This window comes from Natator depressus, chromosome 8, assembly GCF_965152275.1.
Source record: "Natator depressus isolate rNatDep1 chromosome 8, rNatDep2.hap1, whole genome shotgun sequence".
In the NCBI taxonomy this organism is placed as follows: domain Eukaryota; kingdom Metazoa; phylum Chordata; order Testudines; family Cheloniidae; genus Natator; species Natator depressus.
Genome location: NC_134241.1, coordinates 75,338,009 through 75,350,064, shown reverse-complemented (window position 1 = coordinate 75,350,064; position 12,056 = coordinate 75,338,009). Strand labels below are relative to the sequence as shown.

At 40.6% G+C, this 12,056-nt stretch overlaps 1 protein-coding gene across 5 annotated transcripts in view; it reads left to right on the top strand.

Moving 5' to 3' along the window:
• The window catches only part of LRRC8D (leucine rich repeat containing 8 VRAC subunit D), a 174,721-nt gene extending 165,528 nt beyond the window's left edge, over window positions 1-9,193 (top strand). For all 5 annotated transcript variants that reach the window (XM_074961358.1, XM_074961356.1, XM_074961357.1 and 2 more), the window contains exon 3: window positions 4,209-9,193. In XM_074961358.1, the coding sequence (XP_074817459.1) occupies window positions 4,211-6,784 (2,574 nt within the window). In that variant the 5' untranslated portion in view covers window positions 4,209-4,210 and the 3' untranslated portion in view covers window positions 6,785-9,193. The remainder of the gene's footprint in view (window positions 1-4,208) is intronic.
• Window positions 9,194-12,056: the final 2,863 nt, after the last annotated feature.

Below are 12,056 nucleotides of genomic sequence, written 5' to 3'. Positions count from 1 at the left end.
CTCCAGGCCTCAGATCCAAATTTATACTATAGTTTGTCCCCCAATGCAGAGTGAGTCTGATATTCCTACTTTAGATTAACATCAAACCTAATCCCTATCCCCAAAATGAAAATGAAAAATGGTTGTGAAAGAAATTGCTTTCCAGCTTATGAAAGGGTATTTACAAACTATAGAACAAAAACATGTTAAAACTGTGCAAGTGCTTAAAGCTGGCCTTTTTAGTAAAATAATCATAAAAACAGTGGGTTGTATTTGGCAAACTTATTGTCCTGACTTCAATTTAAGTCTCAAATCCTCCAAATCTGCAATAGATGGAATGTAAAAAATTAGCATTGAAGTATGAGTTCAACTTTTATGGTTTTAGTTCAGTGAAACTGAAAGAGGAGAGTGAAGACTTGTTTTGGAATATATCAGCTTCACTTGCAGCTTGTCAGAATGTGACTTATGAACTGTGTGGGTTTTTTATTTTGTTTTTGTTTTTAACTCAGGGTGCCTTTCAGGTGTATATTTTAGAGGTGGGGAAAGGAGAGCTGGTTTTCAGTTCATAGACGCAACGATACTAGGTAGAAACTGTCTGCCTCTCTTTTTATGACATTCTGAATTTTAGATTGTAAAATAACATCATTTTCCATGTGTCATAACTGCTAATCTCTGTTGAAACAGCAGTTCTTCTTTCAGATTAGCAGCCGTGTTAGTGTGTATTCGCAAAAAGAAAAGGAGTACTTGTGGCACCTTAGAGACTAACCAATTTATTTGAGCATAAGATTCCGTGAGCTACAGCTCACTTCATCGGATGCATTCAGTGGAAAATATGGTGGGGAGATTTATATACATAGAGAACATGAAACAATGGGTGTTACCATACACACTGTAACCAGAGTCGTCACTTAAGGTGAGCTATTACCAGCATGAGAGCCGGGGGAGGAGGACCTTTTGTAGTGATAATCAAGGTGGGCCATTTTCAGCAGTTGACAAGAACGTCTGAGGAACAGTGGGGGGTGGGATAAACATGGGGAAATAGTTTTACTTTGTGTAATGACCCATCCACTCCCAGTCTTTATTCAAGCCTAAGTTAATTGTATCCAGTTTGCAAATTAATTCCAATTCAGCAGTCTCTCCTTGGAGTCTGTTTTTGAAGTTTTTTTGTTGAAGTATTGCCACTTTTAGCAGTTCTTCTGTGGGTTTCAGTAACTTGAAAGAAAATAGAGCTGTTCAGAGAGCTGAATGCTGTTCTTGTGTAAAGCTCTTGTTACATCACACTGGCTGCAGCCTACAGTAAGAGGATTACAGCAATTATCAAGTTTACTGAAATTTTTGAAATAATTTTGAGCATAGGACAAAGTGTATAATTATTTTAAAAAAATCAACAACAACTTCAACTCTTGTGTTCTGTCTCTGTTTTATTCATTTCTCCCCCAGCTCCCTGGATGACTCTTAACTTGCTGATGGTGGCCAGTTTTCCATGTTATACAAATGTTCTCGTGGCATCCTTTCTACACTGTGAAATTAAGCCCTTGGGGGCAGTGGTTTTAGGAATAGGTTCCCCTTGACCTGAAAATGGCTTCTGCTAGTATAGACTGAATGAAACCATTTTCAGCATAGTTAGCCTGTGTCTACAAAAGGAAGGTTTTGAGAAAAATGCTGCTATTGTACTACCCCAGTAGCAATAGTACAATGGTGGGAATGGTAGAATAGACTGGCAGCTAGTTCTCTGCCTTCTGCATCGGCTGACCACGCTCAGTGTAGGTCTAGCTGACAATGGGCAAAGCACCAGTAGCTGTTGGTGGCCTGTCTTTGCTAGCTGTCTCACCTCTGCTACCGTTTATTGGTGGAGAAATTTTATAAAAATTCTAGTGTAGACCAGACCTTGCAGAAAGTATCTGAGACCATCAGAAGCCTCATTTCAAAGCCCCTTTGAAAGATCTGTACAGGAAAAAACATTATTAATATTCTTTTCCTTTCCCGTGCTGGGTGGGATGGCCATTGTGCCACCTGTGACCTCAGCCGTGAGGGATGGGGAGGATCATTATATGTTTATCTATCTACATAAATTACAAATGACTAACATACAGTGCCTGGTTCTGGTCCCATTGAAGTCAGTAGGAGTTTTGTCATTGACTTCAGCTGGAGCAGTAGTGGGCCTTTCCAGCCTGGGGATGTATTCTCTTTACTGTGGAGGCTGTTTGCTTTGGGATTCCCCCAAAGTATTCATGGGTGCAGGAATCCTTGGTAAAATGGCTCCAGTGCAGCCACGTTGAGTGGATGGTGTCAGTGAAGGCCAGCATCAGTCTGGAGGTACTGGGTCGCTAAGCAGATGACTAGATCCACCAGGTTTGTGGGTGGCCCCCACACCTTGTTTTGACAGAAAGCGGGAAGGAGAAAGGAACATGCTGTCCTCATCCCCTCGTACAGATCCTCATGGAAGACTGCCTCCCACACAGCTGCTTCCTGAGAGTTTCCCCGCAGGAGGTGATGATGTGGGCCCTGGCTTTTGTGTTCTGGCTACAGTGTAGGTAGTTGTAGCAGCATGATGCCTCTGACTCTTCCATTCTGGGCCCCTATTTTCAGGTGCCTATAACTTTCTGACTAAAATTTGGCTTTGGCTGAAATGTCACCTGCTCATTCTCAGCCTAAAGGTGAACTCTCTTTGTAAGAAGTTGGCCAAATGGAATGTGGCCAGTTTGAGTTCTGCACACTGATGTGAGCAAGAGGCAACTATTAATTACACTGTTTGGCTTGCAAATATTCAGTGTCTTAAAATACAGTCCTGCTATAAACTCCATCCAAGCTTACTTGACAAATATGAAGAAATATGGATTAGAAATAACCAAGTGATCACATGCTGTGCATGTACACTTGTGACTGTACCCCCTAAGTAACAAACAGCAAGCTGAGGTGTACTTCTGCATAGATCTGAACTGCCACACTGTTAAAACAATTAACCCAGCTGGTCCATCCTAGGCCTGTCTGCTTTGGATTCTCCTAGTATCCTGACTGGCCATTCTCACCATTAGCTACTCCTACTATGTTAAACTGACTATGTGATACAGATTTCCCTTCCCCTCCTCCCCCCCCCCACCCCGCCGCTTGTGTGGGTATATGTGATGCATGTGACACATGCACTGCACAATTACAGTAGAAATTACAAATTTTAGTCATGAATAAAACAGTTAAACTGGTGTTTTTACCACATCCTGGTTGCAAGGGAAGTTTATTCTTTGAACAGATAAGTTCAACCCTCCAGACTGCATAATAATAAAAGGAAACTGCCTATTTGATGGGCGGTAAACTATGCTACAACAAGGACTGGGTGGGAATCCAAATCAGATTTACAGTTCCAGGTAGCAATGGATAAAATTTAATTGGAAAAATAAGTCTTGCAACTAGTTTGCTATATAAACTGATTTCCAGATAACTGTCTTTTTTTTTAATTTTCATTAACTGAGAAATATCCATTTTCCAGACTATTTTAAATAGTTTGAATATCTTGCTATAAAATAAATAAAAATATTGAAAGCAGCTCTTTTAGTGTAGTACTTTTATATAATAGTTGAAACATGAACATTGCTAAGACATGAGTTGGTGGTACCTAAGGAAAAGGATCGGATAACAAAGGAGTGAAATTTATTGATTTTTTTTTAGCTTATTTGAATGAATTGGAAATGAGAGGCTTTGTCATATTGTTATAAGAGAGTGCAGAATGTTTTGCAAAATGTTTTCTATTTTTTATTATTTAAAATATTTTTAATTAACACTAATATAGTGCATATTCAAAGTACACAGTCCAATCACTTTTACAGAAACTGATTTTCACAAGGTATATTCTATTTGCTAGTCACGTTTTTAAAATATATCAGCGACAGCTCTTAACAGTCCAGATAGTTATATCATACAGTGCAAACCTTTAGCTCTTGTAATATTAAGTGGTGGCTCTCTCTAAGTATAATTTGACAGTAAGTAAAGAGAGAGATTTTGTTGTTGTTTTTGTTATTCTAGAGACACCGTACACCCTTGAAAGGATCCTGCCTGGCTTGCTTCCATTTTATGGGGTGGTGGACAATAGCGTACAATTCAACAAAATACAAAGAGCAGTGGAAAACCTTTTCAGATTCTACGTATCTTGTGATGTTATGCTGTTCAACAGAAAAAAAAATTATACCAGTCTGTCAACAACAAATGATAGTAACATATGTTTTGTTTTGTTACAGGAATGTTTACCCTTGCAGAAGTTGCATCACTTAATGACATTCAGCCAACTTATCGCATCCTGAAACCATGGTGGGATGTATTTATGGATTATCTTGCTGTTGTTATGCTAATGGTTGCCATCTTTGCTGGAACCATGCAGCTGACCAAAGATCAGGTGGTCTGCTTGCCAGTATTGCAGTCTGCTGTAAATTCAGAAGCACAACCCAGCATATCAGGGAATGCTGATGTTACACCAGGATTTGAAACAACCACTGATCAAGATAAAGGAATGGCAATGAGAACAGTTTCCTTTGAAAGTGCACCTACCATAACACCAGACATACCACTAAGCAGAACGACCTATTCTCAGTTGCAATCTACTGTATCAAATCAGGAGCCGAAGAATGAGAAACAGGATTCTTCAGGCCGAAAAACCAATTTGGATTATCAGCAATATATATTTATTAACCAGATGTGCTATCATTTGGCTCTTCCTTGGTATTCAAAGTATTTTCCCTATCTTGCTCTCATACATACTATTATTTTAATGGTCAGTAGCAATTTTTGGTTTAAATATCCCAAAACATGCTCAAAAATTGAACATTTTGTGTCTATATTAGGAAAGTGTTTTGAATCCCCTTGGACTACAAAAGCATTATCTGAAACAGCATGTGAGGACTCTGAGGAGAACAAACAGAGACTAACGGGTGCCCAATCCCTGCCAAAGCACGTTTCCACTAGCAGTGATGAAGGAAGCCCAAGTGCTAGTACGCCCATGATAACCAAGACTGGCTTCAAGTTTTCAGCTGAAAAGCCAGTTATTGAGGTTCCCAGCATGACTATTTTAGATAAAAAAGATGGAGAACAAGCCAAAGCCCTGTTTGAAAAAGTTCGAAAATTCCGGGCCCATGTGGAGGACAGTGACTTGATTTATAAACTCTATGTTGTCCAGACGGTCATCAAGACAGTCAAGTTCATATTTATTCTTTGCTACACAGCTAACTTTGTAAACGAGATTAGTTTTGAGCACAACTGCAAGCCAAAAGTGGAGCATTTGACTGGCTATAAGGAATTTGAGTGCACTCACAATATGGCTTACATGTTGAAAAAGCTGCTTATCAGCTACATTTCTCTCATTTGTGTGTATGGTTTTGTCTGTCTGTACACACTCTTCTGGTTGTTTAGAATACCCTTAAAAGAATATTCCTTTGAGAAGGTCAGAGAAGAGAGCAGCTTCAGTGATATTCCTGATGTCAAAAATGATTTTGCATTTCTTTTGCACATGGTAGATCAGTACGACCAGTTGTACTCCAAGAGATTTGGTGTCTTCTTGTCAGAGGTAAGTGAAAACAAGCTGCGTGAAATTAGTTTAAACCACGAGTGGACATTTGAAAAACTTCGGCAGCATGTCTCCCGCAATGCACAGGATAAGCAAGAGCTGCATCTCTTCATGCTATCAGGGGTCCCTGATGCAGTGTTTGATCTGACAGACCTGGATGTGCTGAAACTTGAGCTGATTCCTGAAGCAAAAATCCCAGCTAAAATCTCCCAGATGACCAACCTTCAAGAGCTTCATCTCTGTCACTGCCCTGCAAAGGTTGAGCAGACTGCTTTCAGCTTCCTCCGTGACAACTTGAGATGCCTTCACGTGAAATTCACAGATGTTGCAGAAATTCCTGCTTGGGTGTATTTGCTCAAAAATCTCCGTGAGTTATACTTGATAGGCAACTTGAATTCTGAAAACAATAAGATGATAGGGCTTGAATCTCTCAGAGAGTTAAGACACCTTAAAATTCTCCATGTGAAAAGCAATTTGACCAAAGTCCCCACCAATATCACAGATGTGGCACCGCATCTAACAAAACTAGTAATTCACAATGATGGCACCAAGCTTGTGGTACTGAATAGCCTTAAGAAAATGATGAATGTAGCTGAGTTAGAACTACAGAACTGTGAACTGGAGAGAATTCCACATGCCATTTTCAGTCTGTCTAATTTACAGGACCTGGATTTAAAATCAAATAGCATACGCACAATTGAAGAAGTCATCAGCTTCCAGCACTTAAAAAGACTTACTTGCTTAAAGTTGTGGCACAATAAAATAGTCAACATTCCTTCCTCCATTACCCATGTAAAGAACTTGGAGTCACTTTATCTCTCCAATAACAAACTCGAATCCTTGCCAGTTGCAGTGTTCAGTTTACAGAAACTCAGATGCTTAGATGTAAGCTACAACTCAATTGCAGCAATTCCAGTGGAAATTGGATTGCTTCAAAATCTGCAGCATTTGCATATCACAGGAAACAAAGTGGATATTTTGCCAAAACAGTTGTTTAAATGTGTGAAATTAAGGACTTTGAGTCTGGGGCAAAACTGTATTACCTCGATCCCAGATAAAATTGGTCAGCTTGTGCAGCTAACTCACCTGGAACTGAAGGGAAACTGCTTAGATCGGCTACCAGCTATGCTAGGACAATGTCGGCTTCTTAGGAAAAGCGGGCTTGTTGTGGAAGATCACCTCTTTGACACTTTGCCTTCAGAAGTTAAAGAAGTATTGAATCAAGACACAAGCATCACCTTTGCTAATGGAATTTAAAAACAGGTGTAATCCTCAAGCAACTGACTTCCAAGCAGCAAATGCTAATGTACAAGTTATTACAAGATCATGAATTTTAGAAATACTGGAATCTTTATAAGAAAGAACTATTAGCAGGATGATAGGTGATGTAACTGAGTGTTCAGTGTTTGTAGCATTTTAAATGATCATTTCCAATTTTTTTGAAAGAAAAAACCCTTAATCTCAATTCGTTTTCTTTTAAATTGTTTGTAACTTGGATGCTGCCGCTTTTGAATGTTTACAAATTGCTTGCCTGCTTAAAGTAAATGATGGATTAAATTGATGACCTTTTTCTTACTATATAAGTTATTCTTTAATGTCTGGACTTTATTCCCCCCTCCCCCCCAATAATGCACAACAATAAGTGGTTTCTACTACAGTATTAGCCTAAAAGCCCTTGCAATGCACATTGGTGTGTAATGTAGTGTTAATTCTCATACATTTTTAAGGAAACTAATCTTTGTAGCTGCTGCCTCACTAACTGAGGACGTATGTCTGCATTTGATGTTGTGAACTGCTGCAAAACTTCCAATTGTTTTACAAAGGGGTATGTGATTTGCTTGTGGGACCAAAGCTCTCCACATCCCTCACCAACAAGGCCTGATTTTTTGGATGGGATTCCCATCATAATCCACCAGTACTAGAGCCCTAGTCCTTTGTACACAGTGCAATTTCTGCTAAGCAGTGAAGGCCTTTCCCCATTTCAGAACTGATTTGTGTTGCCCCACTGTGCTCCCAGATACTGCTAACTGGAGTGGTGATAGATGGTCAAATGTAGATCTCTACAACTAAACTGTTGGATTGGCCCTAGGACTGAACGTCATCATTTTGAATTGTTTTGCAAGGTGATGGTGGAAGGTCTTTAGATAAAGATACAGTGGTTTTACTACTGCTGCTTTACTCCTCTACAGAGCCTTCCATCCAGAAATCTCACCATGCTCTATAAGTACTAATGAATGTTTGGTCTTACAACACCTGCGCAAAGGAGGTGGGAATCAGCCCTATTTCTCGATTGTGGAACGTGAGGCACAAAGACGCTATGACTTGCCCAGGTTCACACAGGAGGCCTGACAGTCTGTGCTTTTAACCACAAGATAATCCTTCCTCCAGACAAATCCAATTTTTGGGTCATTTAAGCATTGAAAATGCTAGCACAGGAATCTATAAACACTTGCCAGATGAGGCATGAAATAAATTGAGAAAAAGCAGCCAGCAGAGTGTATTGTTTTTCAATTGACTTAGCATTGCCTGAATCACTACAGAAGTGTACACTGTTAATCTGCAAAATCACCTGCTGCAAAGCTTGTCCACTTAAGTGCCATCTACATGGAAATAATTACTGTGCTGGGAGATCTGATTACAAGTTAGACTCCTGTAATGGCTAAAACAGTTCTCTACTGGAAAGTGGTTGGGTACTGAACTGTGCTACAGCCCTACTAAAATCCAAGGGCCTGATTCTCCTCATGCACCAGTGCTACTGTGGTGGAACTCCACTGACTTCTGTAGAGCTACTCCCGATTCATGTCACTGTAAATAAGGGTATGTCTGCATTTGAAACTTGCTTCCGGTTTTGTTTGTCTGTGTTAAGTGATCTGCAACAAGTGTTGCATGAGCGGTTCAGACGCATGACATTATTACCTCGTGATTAAGGTAGGTTTTGCCTTATATCGGTTCTACCACAGAGCACAGCAATGTTTTGAGACAAGCATTCAGCATTCTGGTCAGGCATCCCATGGTGCATTACTCTGCTTCTGTGCTCAGTGCTTTCTGGGAGTGTTTGCATTATGGGACTGTGACATTTTGAGGATCACTCAGGCCAGTAAGGTGCTCTGTCAATGCCCATCTTGGAACTTTGGGGGCCATAATGCTGTGCTGCTATGGCTCAGAACCCTGACACCAGTAGCCCGCCCCCAAGCATAAAGGTCTCAACCTGGCTTGTACCAGCCTCGTTGTCACTTGCAGGGTGACCCTGATGGCCCTTCCAAACCTAAGAGTTCCCAAATCCGTCTACCCTGAGTTCTTGTCTACCAGACACTCAGACTTCCCCCCTCTGGTTCATCACTCCAAAGGTATAAAACCTGACCCCCAACACCAGCTTATTTGGGCACACACACTCCACACAGTTTGTACACCAGAGACTGCCTTGGGGTAAAAATAAACAAGAAGTTTATTTAATAGAAAAATCATTGATTCAAAGATGAAATAATAAGCAAAGCAAACACCAGTTACAGAGAAAATAAACATAAAGACACAACTTCAAGCTTTGCACTTCTATATTATATAAATTTCCTTTTCTAACACAAGTTACCTAGTGCCATTGAACAATTTCCCAGCATGACCACCTCCATACAGGGGATCCAGCATTGACAGGCAGCCACTCTCTCCTCCCAACCTTCAAGACTGTTCCTCCAGTTCTGGATCAAGAGCTCAGTTTCAAGCCTCCTTTTCAAAAAGACTTTTTTCCTTTTTTTCCTCCTGGCATGGTGACCATGGTTATGTGAGTGGGGAAATTCTAGCCGGGGTGTCTGTGTTCTCCCATTAACTTTGCAGCCCATCATTTGTCTTTTTCTGGGTTGAACAATGCTAAGTGTTTGGGGCTAGTCTCATTGGGTCAGGAAGCAGCCCTTTCTTGCTTGGCTGACCACTGCCCTGCTGTGAGATGGAGGTAAAGCTTTAAGAACCCAGTTCTCTATATACATAAATTCATAACCACTATGTCTATACATATCTTGTGATGACCATCAAGCTCAGAACATTACAAGCTTCCATAAAAGACCTTACTCAACATATTTTTATACATAATAACATTATATACAACCAGTTGATTCAATTATTTATTCTTTGGGGTCACATCCCTGGGGGTATCTGGACCCTGATCGTCATGGGGATACTAACGGAAAGGCACTAGAATTCTGAGGCTTGGTTCAAACTATGTATTTGCCATGATTCCTCTCCTTTCACCCCATCATACATTGGGCTTTGCAAGCCAGTGCTTTTTTTAAAGCTCTGTCAGGCAGCATGAAGCACTGGTGATGCAATCATGGTGATGACATTGCAACTCTGCAATCATGGTGATGACTATAAACAGGCCACTCCAGGCCTGTGTACAGTTGTGCAATGACCTCACAACCAGGCAGTAAGGCACCGAGGGATGAGGCTCACACTGAGCAGACACTTCTCCTAGACCTTTACATGGAATGCTTCGTTCAGTGGACTGCTGCTTTTTCTGGGCTTGGCCAACAGGCATGGACCGATGGGACAGGATAGTGCTACAGGCTTGGGATGACCAGTAGTGGCAGCAGAACTTAAGGAGGAAAATGCCACTTTCCTAAAAACCTGAGCAGAGCTCACCCTGGAGCAGCAGACCTCCTACATGAGAGCTTCCCTCAGCATAGCAAAGCACGTGGCCATCAATCACCTTCTGGAAGTTCACCACTGCCAGTTGCAAGCAGTCCACATTCCCACTGCTCCAGCTTACAGTTAAAAACCCCCATAACTTGGTTCTATAGAACTAGACCATTGCCTTGACCTTGAGGGCTAATTCTTTCAGCCAACTGAGCCTTGTCACTCAGCTTCCTCTGAAACACTCAAATTTTTTCTTTAGTGAGGAGGTGATTTCAATCCTGACCTTTACTTAGCATAGCAGCAGTTCTTAATTTAAGGAGAACCTTTTCAGAAGGGGAGGAAAAGGTAGTCTTCCTCATCATACATGAAGTGTTTAGTTTTATTTTATTTTATTTTTATTTTTATTTTTATTTTAGTTTATTATTTTCCCGTTTCTAATCTGACTATGTCCTGTTTAAAGCCTTGAAGTTCATCCCTCTTCCAAAATAAGACTTCAAAAGGCACATACTTTTTTTTTTTTTTTTTTTTAGGAGAAAATATTACAAACCCTCTCCCTGTCTGTTCTATTACGCAGTCAAATCCCCAGTTTCAGAAATTCCAACCCTAGAGAATGTTTTGGTGTTTCTAAAAATAAACAGGTGTGGAGAGTTCTTTACTGGAGTAGGGTAGACTTGAACATGGCGTCTTGCTGTACAATAGTAAATGAGACTGTGTAGTCCTCTAAGGATTAGGTGGGGGGAAAACTAGTGTATACAGGAATACTTTTTGATGATAACTTTCCCATTGCCATATACAAATTTTTGTGACTGGGAGCCCCTTTCATTTGGCTAGAGGAATTATTTTCTTCCACAAATCCTGTGCATTCCAGAGGGAGATTCTTTAGGATATGTTTGCCTTTTATGGAGTTTGGCAGTCAATTCACCAGGTCTTCTAAAATGAGCATCTTAATGCTATAAAATTAAGACAGTGCTCATCACCTAAAGGATTTACAAAATTCTGTAAAGATCTGTAAATGTAACTTGTCTGGAATTTTTACTCCGTTTCCAACTTCTTTGCTGGACATGCAAACATCCCACTGCAAATGTAACAGGTTGCCTAGAGAGAGGCCAGTTCAAGCAGAGGTCATGCTCTTTACAAACTAGTTGACTGTCTCCCTTGCAGTAAAGCCAGAGGTTCAGGATGTATACGTCAAAACCACTACTCCACCTAAGTTTCCCCCTGCCCAAATTGCTCTGCCACTCCCTTGGAGGGGTGGACTCTTCAGGGGGAAAAGGGACAATATCCAGAGCTAGTGTAGGTCTGTCATCACCATACAGCGTAGGGTAGCTTAGAATTCCTCCTTACCTGTAAGGGGTTAAGAAGCTCAAATAACCTGGTTGGCACCTGACCAAAAGGACCAATGGGGAAAGAAGATACTTTCCAATCTTGGGGGTGGGGAAGGCTTTGTTTTGTGTGTTCTCTTGTGAAGCAGAGAAGCATCAGGTCAGAAAACTCCTTCTCCTATAAACCATCCTAAAAGTCTCTCATATTACAAACATTGTACGTAAAAGCCAGGCAAGGCATGTTCGATTATCTTTTGTTCTGCTTGTGAATTTTTCCTTCGCTGGAGGGAGGTTTATTCCTGTTTTTTGTAACTTTGAAACTAAGCCTAGAGGAAGTTCTGTTGTGTTTCTGAATCTTTTGTTACCCTGTAAAGTTATTTTCCATCCTGATTTTACAAAGGTGATTTTTACCTTTTTTAAAAATAAAATCCTTTTAAGAACCTGACTGATTTCTCTATTGTCCTGAGACCCAGGGGTTTGGGTCTGTGATCACTTTGTAAACAATTGGTTAGGATATTATTCTCAAGCCTCCTCAGGAAAGGGGGTGTAAGGGCTTGGGGTGATATTTTGGGGGAATAGGAACT